Raw genomic sequence first — 15,459 nt, forward strand, 5'->3', positions numbered from 1 at the left:
AGCCCATCTACATCTCTCCCTACAGGTTAATTTATTTCTCACAATATCAGTAGGCTCAGGTCTAATCAAAAGTCTTGGTGGTTTCATAATCAGAAATCTTCCCTTTTCCCTTCAAAGCAAATCCTGGATCACTGCATCAGCAAATGCTAAAGGAACAAAATGATGTTGTTTTAATTCTAACAAACTCTTTGCCCTTTTTATCATTATGATCAGTTTAAAATCACACTTAAGGTTAGTCAAAAATAAACATTTTCTGCAACCAAAATTTGAAAGAAATGAAAAAAAAGTTGCGTTTGAAATTATTAACAGAATTTTTCTTTAAATAAAAAACATCAAATTCAAACAAAAAGTTCAGCTTTGGGGTTCTCTCTCTTTTCCAGTGAGGAGGAAAAGGAAAGAGGGAGAAACAACATTTTGATTTGAATCAAAACTTTCATTCTGATGGAAAATTGATACAAATATTTTTGTATTGTTCTAAAAGCTTTTAATTTTTTACTTAAAAATTAGTTCAGCCATCTCTGTTCACAATTCAACATGTTCCAGAGTATTTCAGAAATGGGTTTCTCAGTCTGCTCCAATGAGTTAAGAGCTTCCCTAACAGCAGAGATGGGCCCAGATGGCAAAATTTGGATCTGAACTCTCCCAAAGTTTAGGAGGATTTTCAATGACTCCCTCTCTAAGAGCAGGATTGAGCTTTGGGAATTAGCTATGCAATAAATTAATTACCTAAGGTACATCTAAAGGAAACTACCATTGCAGATATGTGGCCCATGTACCTCTAAATGGGATTGTGCCTTAATGTGTCAGTATCAAAGGGTTTTTTAGGGAAGCCAATGTCTTCCACCATAATATTGCTTTACCTTTGAGCTTGATTTTCCCAGACTCAACATGGGCTTGAAAACTAAACAACTAAAGGCTTCCTCTTTGATTCATCCTGTCAGGCCTAAATTTAGTAAAACTTAATTGCAAGGGTAGCCTTTCATCTTATCTATTTACATTCAATGTCTTCCCCTCAAAGACCGTCCAGTAAAGATCTCTGTCTTCAGCCTCTCAGGCTTAGAAGTCACTGTTTCTTCGATTAATGTGTAAGACATAAGATGACTGTGTGCTTTTGGGGTAGCAAAGCTTAATGAATTACTGAGGGATGACAGAACTGTTTCACTGTCCAGTTGCTTCCTGTTTAGCGTCCTCTGTTGTGTGCAGTTAGTCAAAACAAAAAAAGCCTTTGGTAAAAGCTCAGTTTGAGCTCTCTGTAATGCATGCCATAAATACATGTTCCCAAAACAATTACACCTTTCTATTGATTTCCCCATGCTCGGTCATTCTCCCAGAAACTTGGCGAGCTTAAAACTTTCCATCCTTGCCGTAAAACATAAACAGATGCTACCTGTCTGAAATGCTAAAACTTACATACTGCATTTTAGTTGGACTGTATTTGCCTGTAGAGATTGGAATTTGCTGTGAAGCATTCTGCAAAAATGTCTTAGGTATGACATTAAATAAGAACGAATTATATTCTGCTGTATTAATCCTTTGGGCATCTGAAATCAACAAGATGAAATTCATAACAGTGAATATCATTCTGGGGCGTATTAACAGCAGTGTTGTTATGTAAAACATGGAGAATAATTGTCCCACTCTAGTTGGCACTGGAAAGGCCTTCGCTGGAGTATTGTGTCCTGTTCTGAGCACCACTCTTTAAGAGATGTGGACAAACTGGAGAAAGTCCAGAGAAGAGCAACAAAAAATAATACAAGGTTTAGAAAACAATCTATGAGGAAAGGTTTTTAAAAAGGGCATGTTTAGTCTTGAGAAAAGAAGACTGAGGCTATGCCTACATTGCATTTTAAAAACCTGTGGCAATGAGTTTCAGAACCTAGATCTACAAATTTCAACCTCGTGCTACGGCGCTAAAAGCAGCAGTGCAGATATTGCAGCTCAGTCTGGAGCTCAGGTTTTGAAGCCCACGGTCTCCCAAGGCTTCAGAGCACAGGCTCCAGCCCAAGCCCAAATGTCTGCACAACTATTTTTAGCGCCATAGCTTGAGCCCCACAAACCTGAATCTGAAGGCCCAGGCTCTGGGACTCGGTGCCGCAGGTTTTAAAATGCACTCTAGGTTTACAGTCTTGAAATATGTTAAAGGTTATTATAAAGAGGATGGTTATCAATTGTTCTCCATGTTCACTGAAGGTAGGACAAGATGTAATCGGCTTAGTGTGCAGCAAGGGAGATTTAGGTTAGATATTAGAAACAACTTCTTAACTATAATGATAGTTAAGTGCTAGAATAGGTTACTAAAGAGATTGTGGAATTCCCAGGGGATTGTCCGGGGGAACCAGATTGGGTCTCATGGCACCCATTGGGGTATCTGAAGAAGTCAGACCTGCCCAGCTTACCATCAGAGTCTTTAGGTAAGATAAATGTGTGCAGAGTGTTTGTTATTTTAAAAACTGTTTTCTTTAAATGTTTTGTTCCTTTGTTTCAGAAGGCTGTCTGATCACTATATTCACCACTGGTCACAGACTCCCAAAGGGAAGAACTGCAGATATCCCGCTCAGTCAGACCTGCTGGGTATGCACAGTTGATACACAGGGCACAGTAGCCCAAGGGCTGGTCTAAGGATGGGACAATTGTGGAATTTGGCACCAGGCTAAGTAAAGGCAGAAGGTCTAAGACCTGAGGGAGTGTACATGGACAGATCAGAAAGGGGAAATAGGTACAGGTAGCCCTGTAACCATGACAACAACTCACCCACATAAAATTCACTTTTCAAATGGACCACCTGTATTTCTCATGAACATCTGTAATCACATCCTCTAGAGCAGTGGTCCCCAAACTTTCATAGTTGTTCCCCACCCCACCCATGTCCTCCCAGAGCTGGGAATGGGGTTGCAGCTCCTGGGGTGTGGCAGAGACTCGGACAGGTGTAAGGGGGCCGAGGCTGGGAGTGAATCTGGGGCTGGGGGCGGGGCCGGGACTGGGAACAGAGCCAAGGCCAGGGGCCGAGACCAGGGCCACAGTCGGGTGCTGAGGCTAGGAGTGGGACCAGGAGCCAGGGACACATCTGGGGGCCAAGCCAGAGCAGAGTGGGGCTGGGTGGCGCTTGCTCCCCATCCCCAATGGGTACTGCCCTGGGCCCTGCTGCACCCCTCTGAATGTTCCTCCGCGCCCTCCTAGGGAGGCGTGCCCCACAGTTTGGGGACTTCTGCTCTAGAATGTTTTTACCACTCCTCACTGAAATAATATCATCTGCAACATTTTTTGTTTCCTTCCTTCTCTGCTCATCTCCTTTTCACAATATACAAATCAATTTCTGGCTTCCAGTTTGACCCAGTACTGTCAGACCCTTATAAATCCATTACTGATCACAGCACAATGGATCAACTGAGCAAAGCCAAGGTTTTATTATGGTGTATGCCATAAGCAAGTAGCAAAAGCCTCTAGTCGGCCCATTGCTTAAACTGTTTTCAGGTGGTCAATTAAGAAAACAAAATTTCAATGATGCAACCACATTGTACCTACAGCTGTTAGGATTGTGTCTCTGTTTATTGATACTGGAAATAGAATCCTCAGGTGCTGTTTATAAAGAATTCATATTTGATACATATGGTAAATCTTGGTCAGGATCAATCTAAGGGCCACTGGAAGGAATGAAGAACTAGTTTATAGAAAATCATAGCCAACCCCACCCTCCAATCCTCCAGAGGCAGCTCTAGGACTAACTTTTAGGTGGGACGACCTAACTGGTCTTAGATGCACCTCAACTCTGTAATTAGGGTTGCCAACTTTCTAATAGTAGAAAACCGAACACCCTTGCATTGCCCCCTTCTCCAAGGCCCCTCACCTTCCCCACCCCTTCTCCGAGGCCCCTCCCCTGCTCACTCCACCCCCCACCTCTGTCGCTCACTCTCCCCCACCCTCGCTCACTCGTTCATTTTCACCAGGCTGGGGCAGGGGGTTGGGGTGTGGGACGGGATGAGGGCTCCATCTGGGGGTGCGGGCTGTGGGGTGGGGCCAGGTATGCGGGGTTTGGAGTGCAGGAAGGGGCTCCAGGCTGGGGCCAGGGGGTTCGGAGTGCAGGAGGGGGCTCAGGCCTGGGCAGGGGGTTGGGGTGCAGAACGGGGTGAGGGGTGCGGGCTCCAGGCGGCGCTTACCCCAGGCAGCTCCTGGGAAGGGCGGCATGTCCCTCTAGCTCCATGCCCAGCCCTGCCCACCAGCATTGCCCCTGCAGCTCCCATTGGCCGTGGCCAGTGGGAGCTGCGGAGCCGACGCTTGGGGTGGAGGCAGTGTGTGGAGCCTCCATGGCCGCCCCTACACCTAGGAGCTGGAGGAACATGTTGCCGCTCTGGAAGCCACACGGAGCCGGGTAGGGAGACTGCCTGTGCTGCCAACCAGACTTTTAACGGCCTGGTCAGCAGTGTTGACTGGAGCCACCACGGTCCCTTTTTGACCGGGTGTTCCAGTCAAAAAACAGACACTTGGCAACCCTATCTGTAATCAATGGCACTCTGAAAGTCGCAGTTCTCTTCTGACTCTACTGGACTGCACAGTAAGTTCCTGCTGTGTTGTTTTTGACCCTCCCTACTAGAATGCACACTACTTGGTTACACCCTCCTATTAATGGTCCACCAATTTGAACAAATGGTTGGGAGATTCAGAGCAATGATACGGGATCACAAAACAGCAGGACTCACAATGTGCTAAGGGCTGCACAAGTACAAAAGGTATGGCTTCTGCCATGAGGAGTTTATTTATACTCTAAAGACCCAATCTTACAATAGATAGACCTCATTGTAGGATCATGGCCTAGAAAGAGAAGACATAGCCACAGACTACAGGAAAGGAAAACAACATACAATTAAATGATCAGATGAGAATTGACTATTTACTGATATATTTTGCTTAATATAAAGATTTGGAGACCACCCCCAAGTACTCGATAACTTTGGCATATGCCTCTGGCTGGAGTTAATTGTAATATATAAAAAATCTTTGATATAAAAATAATGGAGTGAAGGAAACTAAAAATGACTTTTCTCTTGAGGAAGTTTATGCTGATTATAGACTTCAAATCCAACACTCAGACTACCAGTTCTGACAACACTACAAATGAATTATTTTTGTGAGACGCAGGAATTTTCTCATCTTTCTTTTTCTATGCAAACATTTTCTCCTTTGTGGTCATGCCATATTCTAGGAAAGTGTTCCATTTTAATTAAAATAATCTAGTAATCAATTCGCATATGGAGATCCATTTCTCAATCTGTTTCATTACAATGATACAGAGAGAAATTGAACAGTACTTAGACTCCGGAGTGAAGAATGATGCTGGGAGTATTGTACTAAGATTCTGCAGCCTCATGCATTTAATCATCAAAAGCCACTGGCAATTATTACCCCTATTCATTGTGTAGAAGACTGTGGAGAAGAGGTGTAAATCGTGAGCTAGCTATTTAGCTAGCTGTGTCAGGAATGATCACACAACATTCGGAGACCAGTAAGGCTTTCAGGGAAAAGCTTTCCCAAGTATACCAGTCTGCAGTGAATCACAGTGAGAAACTAAAGAGGAGCACACAAACGTTTGGCAGCAATCCTTTAGATTTCACAAGCCAAGAAGGTTTGGGCCAGGTACTTGAGTTAGTGATTCAGAACTGAACCAAGGCCACAGTGTGGAGTTTCAGATAAGTAAAACCAAGGTCCAAACCACTTGTCCTATTAAAAGATTCCATGAGTTTTCATATGATGCCATGGTCATTTCCAAGTGAATTGAACTGTTGGCACAAAGGGGCTGGCTCAATTCCAGCATAATCCCTGTATGAATCCTCCTGTGCAGGTTCCCCTGAACACACTGTTCAATTTCACTTCCTGTCCGAAACAGTTCTGCAGTTGCTGTTCCACCTTCCAAAGAGGCTGATGATGAGATCCTGCTCTGAAGTTTAAGTATGTAAAACAGTTTGAGATGTTCAGAATGAAATACCAGTGTAAAATAAAGTGACTGCGTGTCGCAGTTCTACTAGGATAGTCTTGGTTTTTTCATTTAGTGTCTTGATAACTTCTTTCAAGACACCTGATATGTCCCAGTTTAACTGTCAGGTTTTCACAATGACAAAATATTTGTTCAAGTCATATTGCTCTCCTGATACAAAATACTTTCTACACCTGTTTCATTGTCATCACAGAGTAAGCATGTTTAATGCCAACTATTGTTCAAGGCCAAAGCTTATCATGATTTGTCAGGCAACACCATTGCAATATGAGTCTAATGAGTCAATGTTCCAATCAAGTCATCATAAACCTCTGCTCTTGTGCCTCAGGGGGCAGAGGGCTGCTGAAGGAGATGTAACTGACAGTCCCCCTTTAATAGTGAAAAGTGCAAGGTCATGCATTTAGGGATTAATAACCAGAATTTTGGTTATAAGCTGGGGACTCATCAGTTGGAAGTAACAGAGGAGGAGAAGGACCTTGGAGTATTGGTTGATCACAGGATGACTATGAACCCCCAGTGTGATATGGCAGTGAAAAAAGCTAATGCAGTCTTGGGATGCATCAGGCGAGATATTTCCAGTAGAGATAAGGAGGTGTTAGTACCGTTATACAAGGCACTGGTGAGACCTCATCTGGAATACTGTGTGCAGTTCTGGTCTCCCATGTTTAAGAAGGATGAATTCAAACTGGAACAGGTACAGAAAAGGGCTACTAGGATGATCCGAGGAATGGAAAACCTGTCTTCTGAAAGGAGACTGAAAGAGCTTGGCTTGTTTAGCCTAAACAAAAGAAGGCTATGGGGAGATATGATTGCTCTCTATAAATATATAAAAAAGGATAAATACCAGGGAGAGAGAGTAACTATTTAAGCTCAGTACCAATGTGGACACAAGAACAAATGGATATAAACTGGCTATCAGGAAGTTTAGACTTGAAATTAGACGAAGGTTTCTAACCATCAGAGGTGTGAAGTTCTGGAACAGCCTTCCAAGGGGAGCAGTGGGGGCAAAAGACATATCTGGCTTCAAAACTAAGTTTGATAAGTTTATGGAGGGGATGGTCTGATGGGATAGCCTAATTTTGGCAATTAATTGATCTTTGACTATTAGCGGTAAATATGCCCAATGGCCTCTGATGGGATGTTAGATGGGGTGGGATCTGAGTTACTACAGAGAATTCTTTCCTGGGTGTCTGGTTGGTGAGTCTTGCCCACATGCTCAGGGTTTAGCTGATGGCTATATTTGGGGTCAGGAAGGAATTTTCCTCCAGGGCAGATTGGCAGAGGCCCAGGGGGTTTTTCGCCTTCCTCAGCAGCGTGGGGCACGGGTCACTTGCTGGAGGATTCTCTGCACCTTGAAATCTTTAAACCATGATTTGAAGACTTCAATAGCTCAGACATAGGTTAGGGGTTTATTGAAGTAGTGGGTGTGTGAGATTCTGTGTCCTGCGTTGTGCAGGTCAGACTAGACAATCATAATGGTCCCTTCTGACCTTAAAGTCTGTGATTCTATGACTATCAGAAATTGGCCCTTAAATGTCTGTGCAGTGCTGTGAAGATGTAAAAAGTTGCTGTCATTGTTACTACTAAGTTCCGCATCTTTTCATTGGCATGATGCTCTGCATCCTCTGAAGAGAAAACAAATGAAGGATGAACCCACCTGACACAAAGGCCACTTTCTCCTTTAGTATTGGAAGGACATCAGCAGCTTTTAATCCATCATTTCGAAAAGACCCTGCAAAACAGAGGAGAATAACAATGCCAAATTAGAAGGGATTGGGCCCTGGATACAACTACCTACACACTCCACTTTGCTCAAATCAAATAACAGAAAGTGCTTATCTGTAATTTGTAGGCTATGAGACAGATTGTAATAGTTGAGACACAAACAGCATTAGCTTCACCAGCAATTTATGTATAAGGGGAAAGTCAGAAATAATCCACCCAGACTATCTCACTCTTCAGAGTGCTGTAGGGTCACTCACTTTTCAGTCAGGGAATCAATTTTTTCCCCTCCTTCCTTATATAGGCCAGACTGTGGCTAGCCCTTTCCAGGTGCATAGGAATGGAAGAGAGTGTGGCCTTCCCCCATATGCCCCTGAGCAAAGCCCAAGTACAAGTGAAGTGGGCATTGCTGCTCCTGCATTAATCTAGCATCATCCCTGGTGATAGATTCACCAAAGGGGTTGGGTTTATGTGGGGCCTGGCCTTTTCCCCTTCAGTTCTATCCACTATAGATGGGCTGACCCCAGGGGAGAGTCTGTTGCACCATTTCAAGGGGTAGAGGACCTTGTACGAGTCCTGCAGTTTGCATGAACTTTGATATGCTGTTTACCTTCCCCTGCAGTTTCAGTGACTTCATCCCCTCAAGGAATTTCACCAATAAATCACAGATTTTTCTGTCCCTTGGAAGCACTAGAAGAAATGAGTTTCCTACTCTTTCAAAAGACAAGAGTACATCCCTTATATGCCATAAGCCAATATTAATGTATCGTCCCACTGCAGGCCAGATGCTGCTATTCCATCAGCTGCTGTTGAAAAATGAGTGTTTGAAGGACATTTTGCAGTTGCCATGGACTACAGAGCAACTGTCATTGCATAGTGAACACCCATCATAAAAAGATAGCTGCAATACAACTTTAAATCCACCACTGTTACATGGACATAAAAGGTTACAGCGTGCACCGAAACACTTTACTTTTACCTTTAGCCTTTCTCAGACAGACGACATCCACCATTCGTCTGAGAGAAAGGCAGAGCGTGGGATAAACCTCTCACTTAGAAGCAGCTCTGTGACTGGCCTGAAATGAAGCATTTCTCTCCATCCATAACATCTGACTGCCTTGTTCAACACCATTTGGTTTGTCTTGTCACAGCTGCTGAATGCAGCACCACTAGCAGAGGATTTTTGATTGTCTGAGATTGAATGTGGATGGAAAAAAAAAGCCCCTCTGAGTATTTTGCCATGTTCCATACATTATGTACACAGCAAAGACATGGGATCTTGATCTCTGCAGGTCTGTGCAATAATACAGCAGGCTACCCACATTTTGCAAGAGCGAAGTCCTTACTGCAAATTTGCAGACAGCCAGACAACTGCACCTAATTTGTGCATATACTATTATTATTACCACCATTATTGATTTATTATTAAAGATAAGTGAGTGTACAGTTATAAATTTACAGTCTGTATTTCCTTGCGTAATAACCCGCCTTGCATATGTGATCATGTCTCCCTCTAGTGACTGACCCTGTAAGTACAAAAGGTTGCTATTTGCACTTGAAGTTTTTCTTTAAGTCAGCTGGTCAAAAGAGGCCAGCCTGTGTTTGTGGTATTAAATGGCTCATATTTGATCCATCCTGGTAGCAGTGGTGTGTGCATAGCCTAATAAAACAAATGGTTGTATTTGGCTAGGGTTCATGATGATGGTTCTTGTATCTTTCTTGATAAAGGAATAGGCATTGTTGGCTGAGTTCCCCAGAAGAATATAGCAGTAGTTGATTTGATTTGCACTCATCTTGCACTTACAGGGAGAGGGTTTCCATAAGCTGCATCTTAGCCCCTTTCAAGGCTGTATTTGACTTTTGCACTGCACTTTAAGAACCCTGGTTTGTGGAATCCTCTCATGTACTCACCTTTTTGGTACTCACTTCTGATAGCTTCAAAAGCAAATAATTTGCATGTGTTTATGAAAATTGAGATAGAAAGGAGAGAGGTGATTTACTGCAGGTCTTGGATAATAGTAATTTAGCCTCCAACAAAATTTTAGGATGATTTATGCAGTTATTTACCTAACCCTCTTATTCAACCCTCTTATTCAACCAGGGATCTGGGGATCATAGTGGATCACAAGCTAACTATGAGTCAACAGTGTAACACTGTTGCAAAAAAAAAGCAAACATCATTCTTGGATGTATTAGCAGGAATGTTGTAAGCACGACACAAGAAGTAATTCTTCCGCTCTACTCCACATTGATTAGGCCTCAACTGAAGTATTGTGTCCAGTTCTGGGCACCATATTTCACGAAGGATGTGGACAAATTGGAGAGAGTCCAGAGAAGAGTGACAAAAATGATTAAAGGTATAGAAAACATGACCTATGATGGAAGATTGAAAAAATTGGTTTGTTTAGTCTAGAAAAGAAAAGACTGAGGGGGTACATGATAACAGTTTTCAAGTACATAACAGGTTGTTATAAGAGGATGGAGAAAAATTGTTTTTCTTAACCTCTGAGGATAGGACAAGAAGCAACGGGCTTAAATTGCAGCAAGGGAGGTTTAGGTTGGACATTAGGAAAAACTTCCTGTCAGGGTGGTTAAGCACTGGAATAAATTGCCTAGGGAGGCTGTGGAATCTCCATCACTGCAGATTTTTGAGAGCAGGTTAGACAGACACCTGTCAGGGATGTTCTAGATAATCTTAGTCCTGTCATGAGGAAGGGGACTAGAGTAGATGACCTCTCAAGGTCCCTTCCAGTCCTATGATTCTAAAACAAATCAAAACAAATCAGAGCAATTGATATGTTAGCTGGACATGATCCTTCTTAGGTAAAAAAATAGAGAATTGGACCAAATTTATCCCTGATACAACACCATTGACTTCACTGCGGGAAGAATGTACCCAATGTTATCTTGCATATTTTCAGGGAAACTGTGGATCCAATACTGCAGCCTGGCCGGATTCTGCACCACTGAAGTTAACAGGACCTTTGCCACTGATATCAATGGGTGCTGACTAGGCACTATGTGAGTAAAAGCTGGAGAATTGGGCCATATATATTAGATCAATAGGGTCTTCTCAGCCTGATGCACCAGGAGCAAAGCTCCATGGGTTCCAGAACAACTTTGAGTGACCTCCCACTGGACCAGAACAGCAGCAATACACTTGGTTTCCACGATGATGGTACCTACACCTGCCTCAGCACTGCACCTGTGGTAGATTCAGACCCTGTTAATGAAGATGTTACAACAGCCTATACTAAGAGAGCATAGGTGCGAAGGAAGGTATGAATGGGCACAACAATAAGGATTTATAGATGTAGGTGTGTGCATACACTTATAAAACATACTACAGTACTTTTCAGTAGTGGTCAAAAACACTGAAGAGACTGCAAGCCAGTGGGCCAACTCATCAGCCAGGGCATCAAATCAAGCTCCCAACAGTATCAAATTTTCAGCCCCTTTCTTCAGGGATGAGTTTCTCTCTCAAACACCAAAACAGTCCAACATAAATCATACAGGTAAACCAGGTCCTTTCCCTTGGCCCAGGGTCTACTGTAGGAGCCCACCCACTCTTTGCAGCTCTCTCTCCCAACAAAGCTGGTTGTTGGCCTTTTATCTAAGAACCTGGGACCTCACTTTTAAAAGTTAGGGTGCCTAAATACCTTTAAAAACTGGCCCCAGGTGACCTGCTGGGTTCCCTGGGTTCCCAGGGAACATCACCTGTTCCCTGGCCTCAAACCCATCACCTGGGAGGCAGCTAATTAGTTATAAGTCACAACTCCTTTTAAAGGGCCAGCCCACCCTGTGGCAAAACACTATTGTAAATTGTATTGTTTTGGACCACTACTGTATTATATTGTAGTCTTTTACTAATAAGGGTTGTGGGGGAGGGGTATGTATGTGTTTAAAGGAAAAGCAGAGGATCAAAAGTTAAAAGGCACTCCAAAAATCAATAGCAACCCAGCCTCAGAGAGGAACCAGCCCAGAAAATATGCTTTCTCTAGTTTATAATTTATAAACATACCCATTTTTATTATTTTTAGATTAGAACATTTTCATACCAACTACCAGCTGTTTCTAATACATGGGTTTCCGATGTGTTTGTTTCCATTTCCAAATGCTTCATGTGTGCATGACAGTGTATAATTTTTCCTATGGAATCCTGTGTATACAATCTCCAGATCTGATTAATACATAAAACATGGCACCAATAATACTTTGCATCCAACTACCACACATCTTTACCATCACTCTGCCTTCTAAGAATGGAGCTTGTCATTGGCAAATGATTGGGAGGAAGGACAGAATTGTGGTAAAAGTACAGCTCTGCACTGAAAAAAAAAGACTGTAAAAAGGCACTCTCTAGACTAGCAGATATGCTGACTTTAAGGGCAAAATACAAATTCTCTCTGCTCTTTTCTCTTGTTATTCCTTCAGGGCCAAGACAGATAAAAGTGAGCTCAATTTCAGTTCTTCTGCAGCATCAGTGGAACTGTTTGCTCATTTCCAGTCACTAGCTCACCAATTATGAAAGGGAATGGGACTACACAACACCACCTCTCTCACTCTTTTGATCTGTAGATCTCAAAGCACAGTACAAAGAAGATTAAGTATTGTTGTCCCAGTTTTACACATGGGAAAACTGAGGAACAGCCAATGAAGTGGCATGCCCAAGATCAGCAGAACAACACTTCAAAGCAGTCATTTACTCACCTCAAGTTCTCTGAATGGGAGATCTAGTTTTAGGTGGGGCACAGTAACCCAGACATCATATGGTTGAGGATGGGAGCTTGAGGAATGTTCCCACAAAAGAATAGTCAGTGAAACACAGCAAATTCAAACCAATAAAAGGAGACACTTTTTCCACACAATGCATAAATTAGCCCGTGGAACTCATTGCCACATGATACTGAAGTCAGGAGCTCAGCTGGATTAAAAAAGATTGGACATTTATATGGATAACAAGAATATCCAGAGTTATAGTAGAAAAGATTAATAATATGGACAAGAGCTTTGGAAGGGATATAAACCCTCAAGCTTGGGGTGTAAGCCAAACTCTAATAGTTAGAGTTAGTACCGTAAACTATCCCTGGTGACAGGTTACCCCATAACTGCCTACTTCAGGATTTCTTTCTCTGAAGCACATAGCTTTGGCCACTGTTGGAGACAGGATACTGGATTAGATGGGCCAGTGGTATGATCCAGTCTGGCTGTTCCTAGAAATGATTTAATTTTAATCTGGAAAATGCAGTATTCTCTCAATTTCAAATAAAGATCAGCTGTTAGAAAATGCATGGAAATAGTTTAAAAATAGAATGAGTATGTGTCTGAAAAAAGAGGGCATATTGTCAAAGCACTGCATGGGGTTACAGTCATGCGACTTTGATGGGAGTCACTCGTCTAAAACCCCATGCAATATTTTAGGAAAGTAACCCCACATTTTTTAATAGTTCTCAGAACAGATTTTACCATTTAAGAAACTTTGGCATTAAATTGGGCCAAACCCATCCCTTGTGTAACTTCACTGAAGTCCATGAATTATGCTGGGATGAATCTGGGTCACACTGACTTTGTTCCTTCTTCTCTTCACTAAGGCCCCTCCTAGAATCTTTTTCTGTTTTTTTAATATTTTTTTCTTCTGGATTTTTTAGTCTATTTTCCTTCACCTGGTCCTAAATCTCTGTTGATTTTATTATTGCTTGTCTTACAGTAGCACCTGGTTGCACTAAATAATATCAGTGCTAGGCACTGTACAAACACATAGTAAGAAACAGTCCCTGCTGCAAACAGCTTACACTGGAAACAGACAAGACAGATTAAAGGCGGGAGAAAGGGAGTATTATTTTTCCTATTTTACAGATAGGGGATTGAGACCCAGAGAAATTAAGTAACTGGCCCAAGATCAGACATGAAGTCTATCTAGAGCTGGGACTAGAACCCACATCTCTCGAGTCCTAGTCCACTGTTTTAACCACAAGATCTTCCCCGTCCTATGTTCTTGTAGAATGCAATAGTTCTTTCTTCTCTAAATGCTTCCCCTTTTCTTTTTCATATTTCCCCCTCTCTCCATTACTTCTTTTTTCCAGTATTTTTGCCCGTATTCATTTATTTTTATTATTTTAATTCTTTCTGTTCCTTATTACACTCTGTTCTCTTTCTCTCTTAAGTAGGGTTGCCAAGTTTCTAATTGGAGAAAAATTAATACCCTTGCCCCGCCCCTTCCCCAAGCCCCCGCCTCCCACTTCTCTGAAGCCCTGCCCCTTCTCACTCCATCACCTCTCCCTCTGTCACTCGCTCTCCCTCGCCCTCGCTCACTCACTCACTCATTTTCACCAGGCTGGGTCAGGGAGTTGGGATCTGGAGGGGTGCAGGTTCTGGGGTGGTGCCAGGGATGAGGGGTTTGGGGTGCAGGAGGGTGCTCTGGGCTGGGGCCAAGGGGTTCGGAGTGCGGGAGAGGGCTCTAGGATGGGGCAGGGGGTTGGGTGTGGGAGGTGTGGACTCCAGGAGGGAGTTTGGATGCAAGAGGGGGCCGCGGCGGGGGGGTGGAACATGGGAGGGGGTGCGGGCTCCAGGAGGGAGTTTGGGTGCAGGAGGAGGCTCAGGGCTGGGGTGGGGAGGTGGCACGCAGGAGGGGTTGCGAGCTCCAGGAGTGAGTTTAGGGGCGGGAGGGGGATCAGGGCTGGGGCAGGGGTGTGGGAGGTGGTGAGGAGTGCAGCTCTGGGCAGTGCTTATCTCAAGCGGCTCCCAGGAGGGGGCAACATGTCCCTCCAGCTGCTAGGCGGAAGGGTGGCCAGGGGGCTCTGCACACTGCCCCCATTCACAGGCACCTCCCCTGCATCTCCCACTGGCCATGGTTCCTGCCTAATGGGAGCTGCAGAGCTGGCACTCAGGGAGGGGGCGGTATGCAGAGCCCCCTTGGCCGTTCCCGAGCCAGAGGGATATGCCGGCTGCCTCCCGGGAGCCACACAGACCTGGGTAGGGAATCTGCCAATCCCACTGCACCACCAACCAGACTTTTAATGGCCCAGTCAGCAGTGCTGACCGGAGCCGCTAGGGTCCTTTTTTGACCGGGTGTTCTGGTCAAAAACCAGACACCTGACAACCCTCCTCTTGAGCTCTCTTGCACACTGTGGCCCTTCCTGGTTTCCCATAATGCACTCCATTTTCTCCTTTGCTTCATATAACCACATTCCCTCCCCTCTTAACCTTCTGTGGCAATTAAGGCATTAAAGTTTGTAAAGGGCTTTGAGATCTTTGGATGGAAAGCAAGAGAGCAATGTCATGTACTATTATTATAAATTATATTTATTGTTCAAACCCTGCAGAGTAAAAGCAAATCCTGCCCTAGCAGGGGCAGTGAGGCGGAGCCAAGATAGTGCCTGATGGGGTCTCTGCCACCAGGAATATGTTGGTTTTAGACAGATTTGTTCAAAACCAGACAGGGGATTGCGTGGTAGAGCACATATTGCTGAAGAGAAGCAACATGTGCTTCTGACCAGTGTTTGCAGGCACCATCTGGCTGAAACAAGGAGTATGAATATGCCCCCGTCTGTTGGCCACACCTCTTGTGAACATATTGCAAAGGAGGAGCACATTACTCCTTTTCTGCTTACTCAGGAGCAACAGGGTCTCTCCTCCCTTTTCCCCACCTGGGGCCCAGATGGTAAGATTTTGCCCAAACCAAGGTCATTCCTAGGCTAGGTAAAATCTCATTTTCCATTCTCATTCTGTTGAGGGAGTTAAAAAAAGAAATA

The 15,459-nt window shown here is 43.8% G+C and overlaps 1 protein-coding gene across 15 annotated transcripts in view; it reads right to left on the bottom strand.

Annotated features, from left to right (window-relative positions):
- Window positions 1–15,459, bottom strand: part of KALRN (kalirin RhoGEF kinase) — a 737,748-nt gene that overhangs the window by 489,301 nt on the left and 232,988 nt on the right. For all 15 annotated transcript variants that reach the window (XM_039493997.1, XM_039493996.1, XM_039493992.1 and 12 more), the window contains one exon: window positions 7,644–7,718. In XM_039493997.1, the coding sequence (XP_039349931.1) occupies window positions 7,644–7,718 (75 nt within the window). The remainder of the gene's footprint in view (window positions 1–7,643; window positions 7,719–15,459) is intronic.

Source organism: Mauremys reevesii, linkage group 11, assembly GCF_016161935.1.
Source record: "Mauremys reevesii isolate NIE-2019 linkage group 11, ASM1616193v1, whole genome shotgun sequence".
Lineage (NCBI taxonomy): Eukaryota > Metazoa > Chordata > Testudines > Geoemydidae > Mauremys > Mauremys reevesii.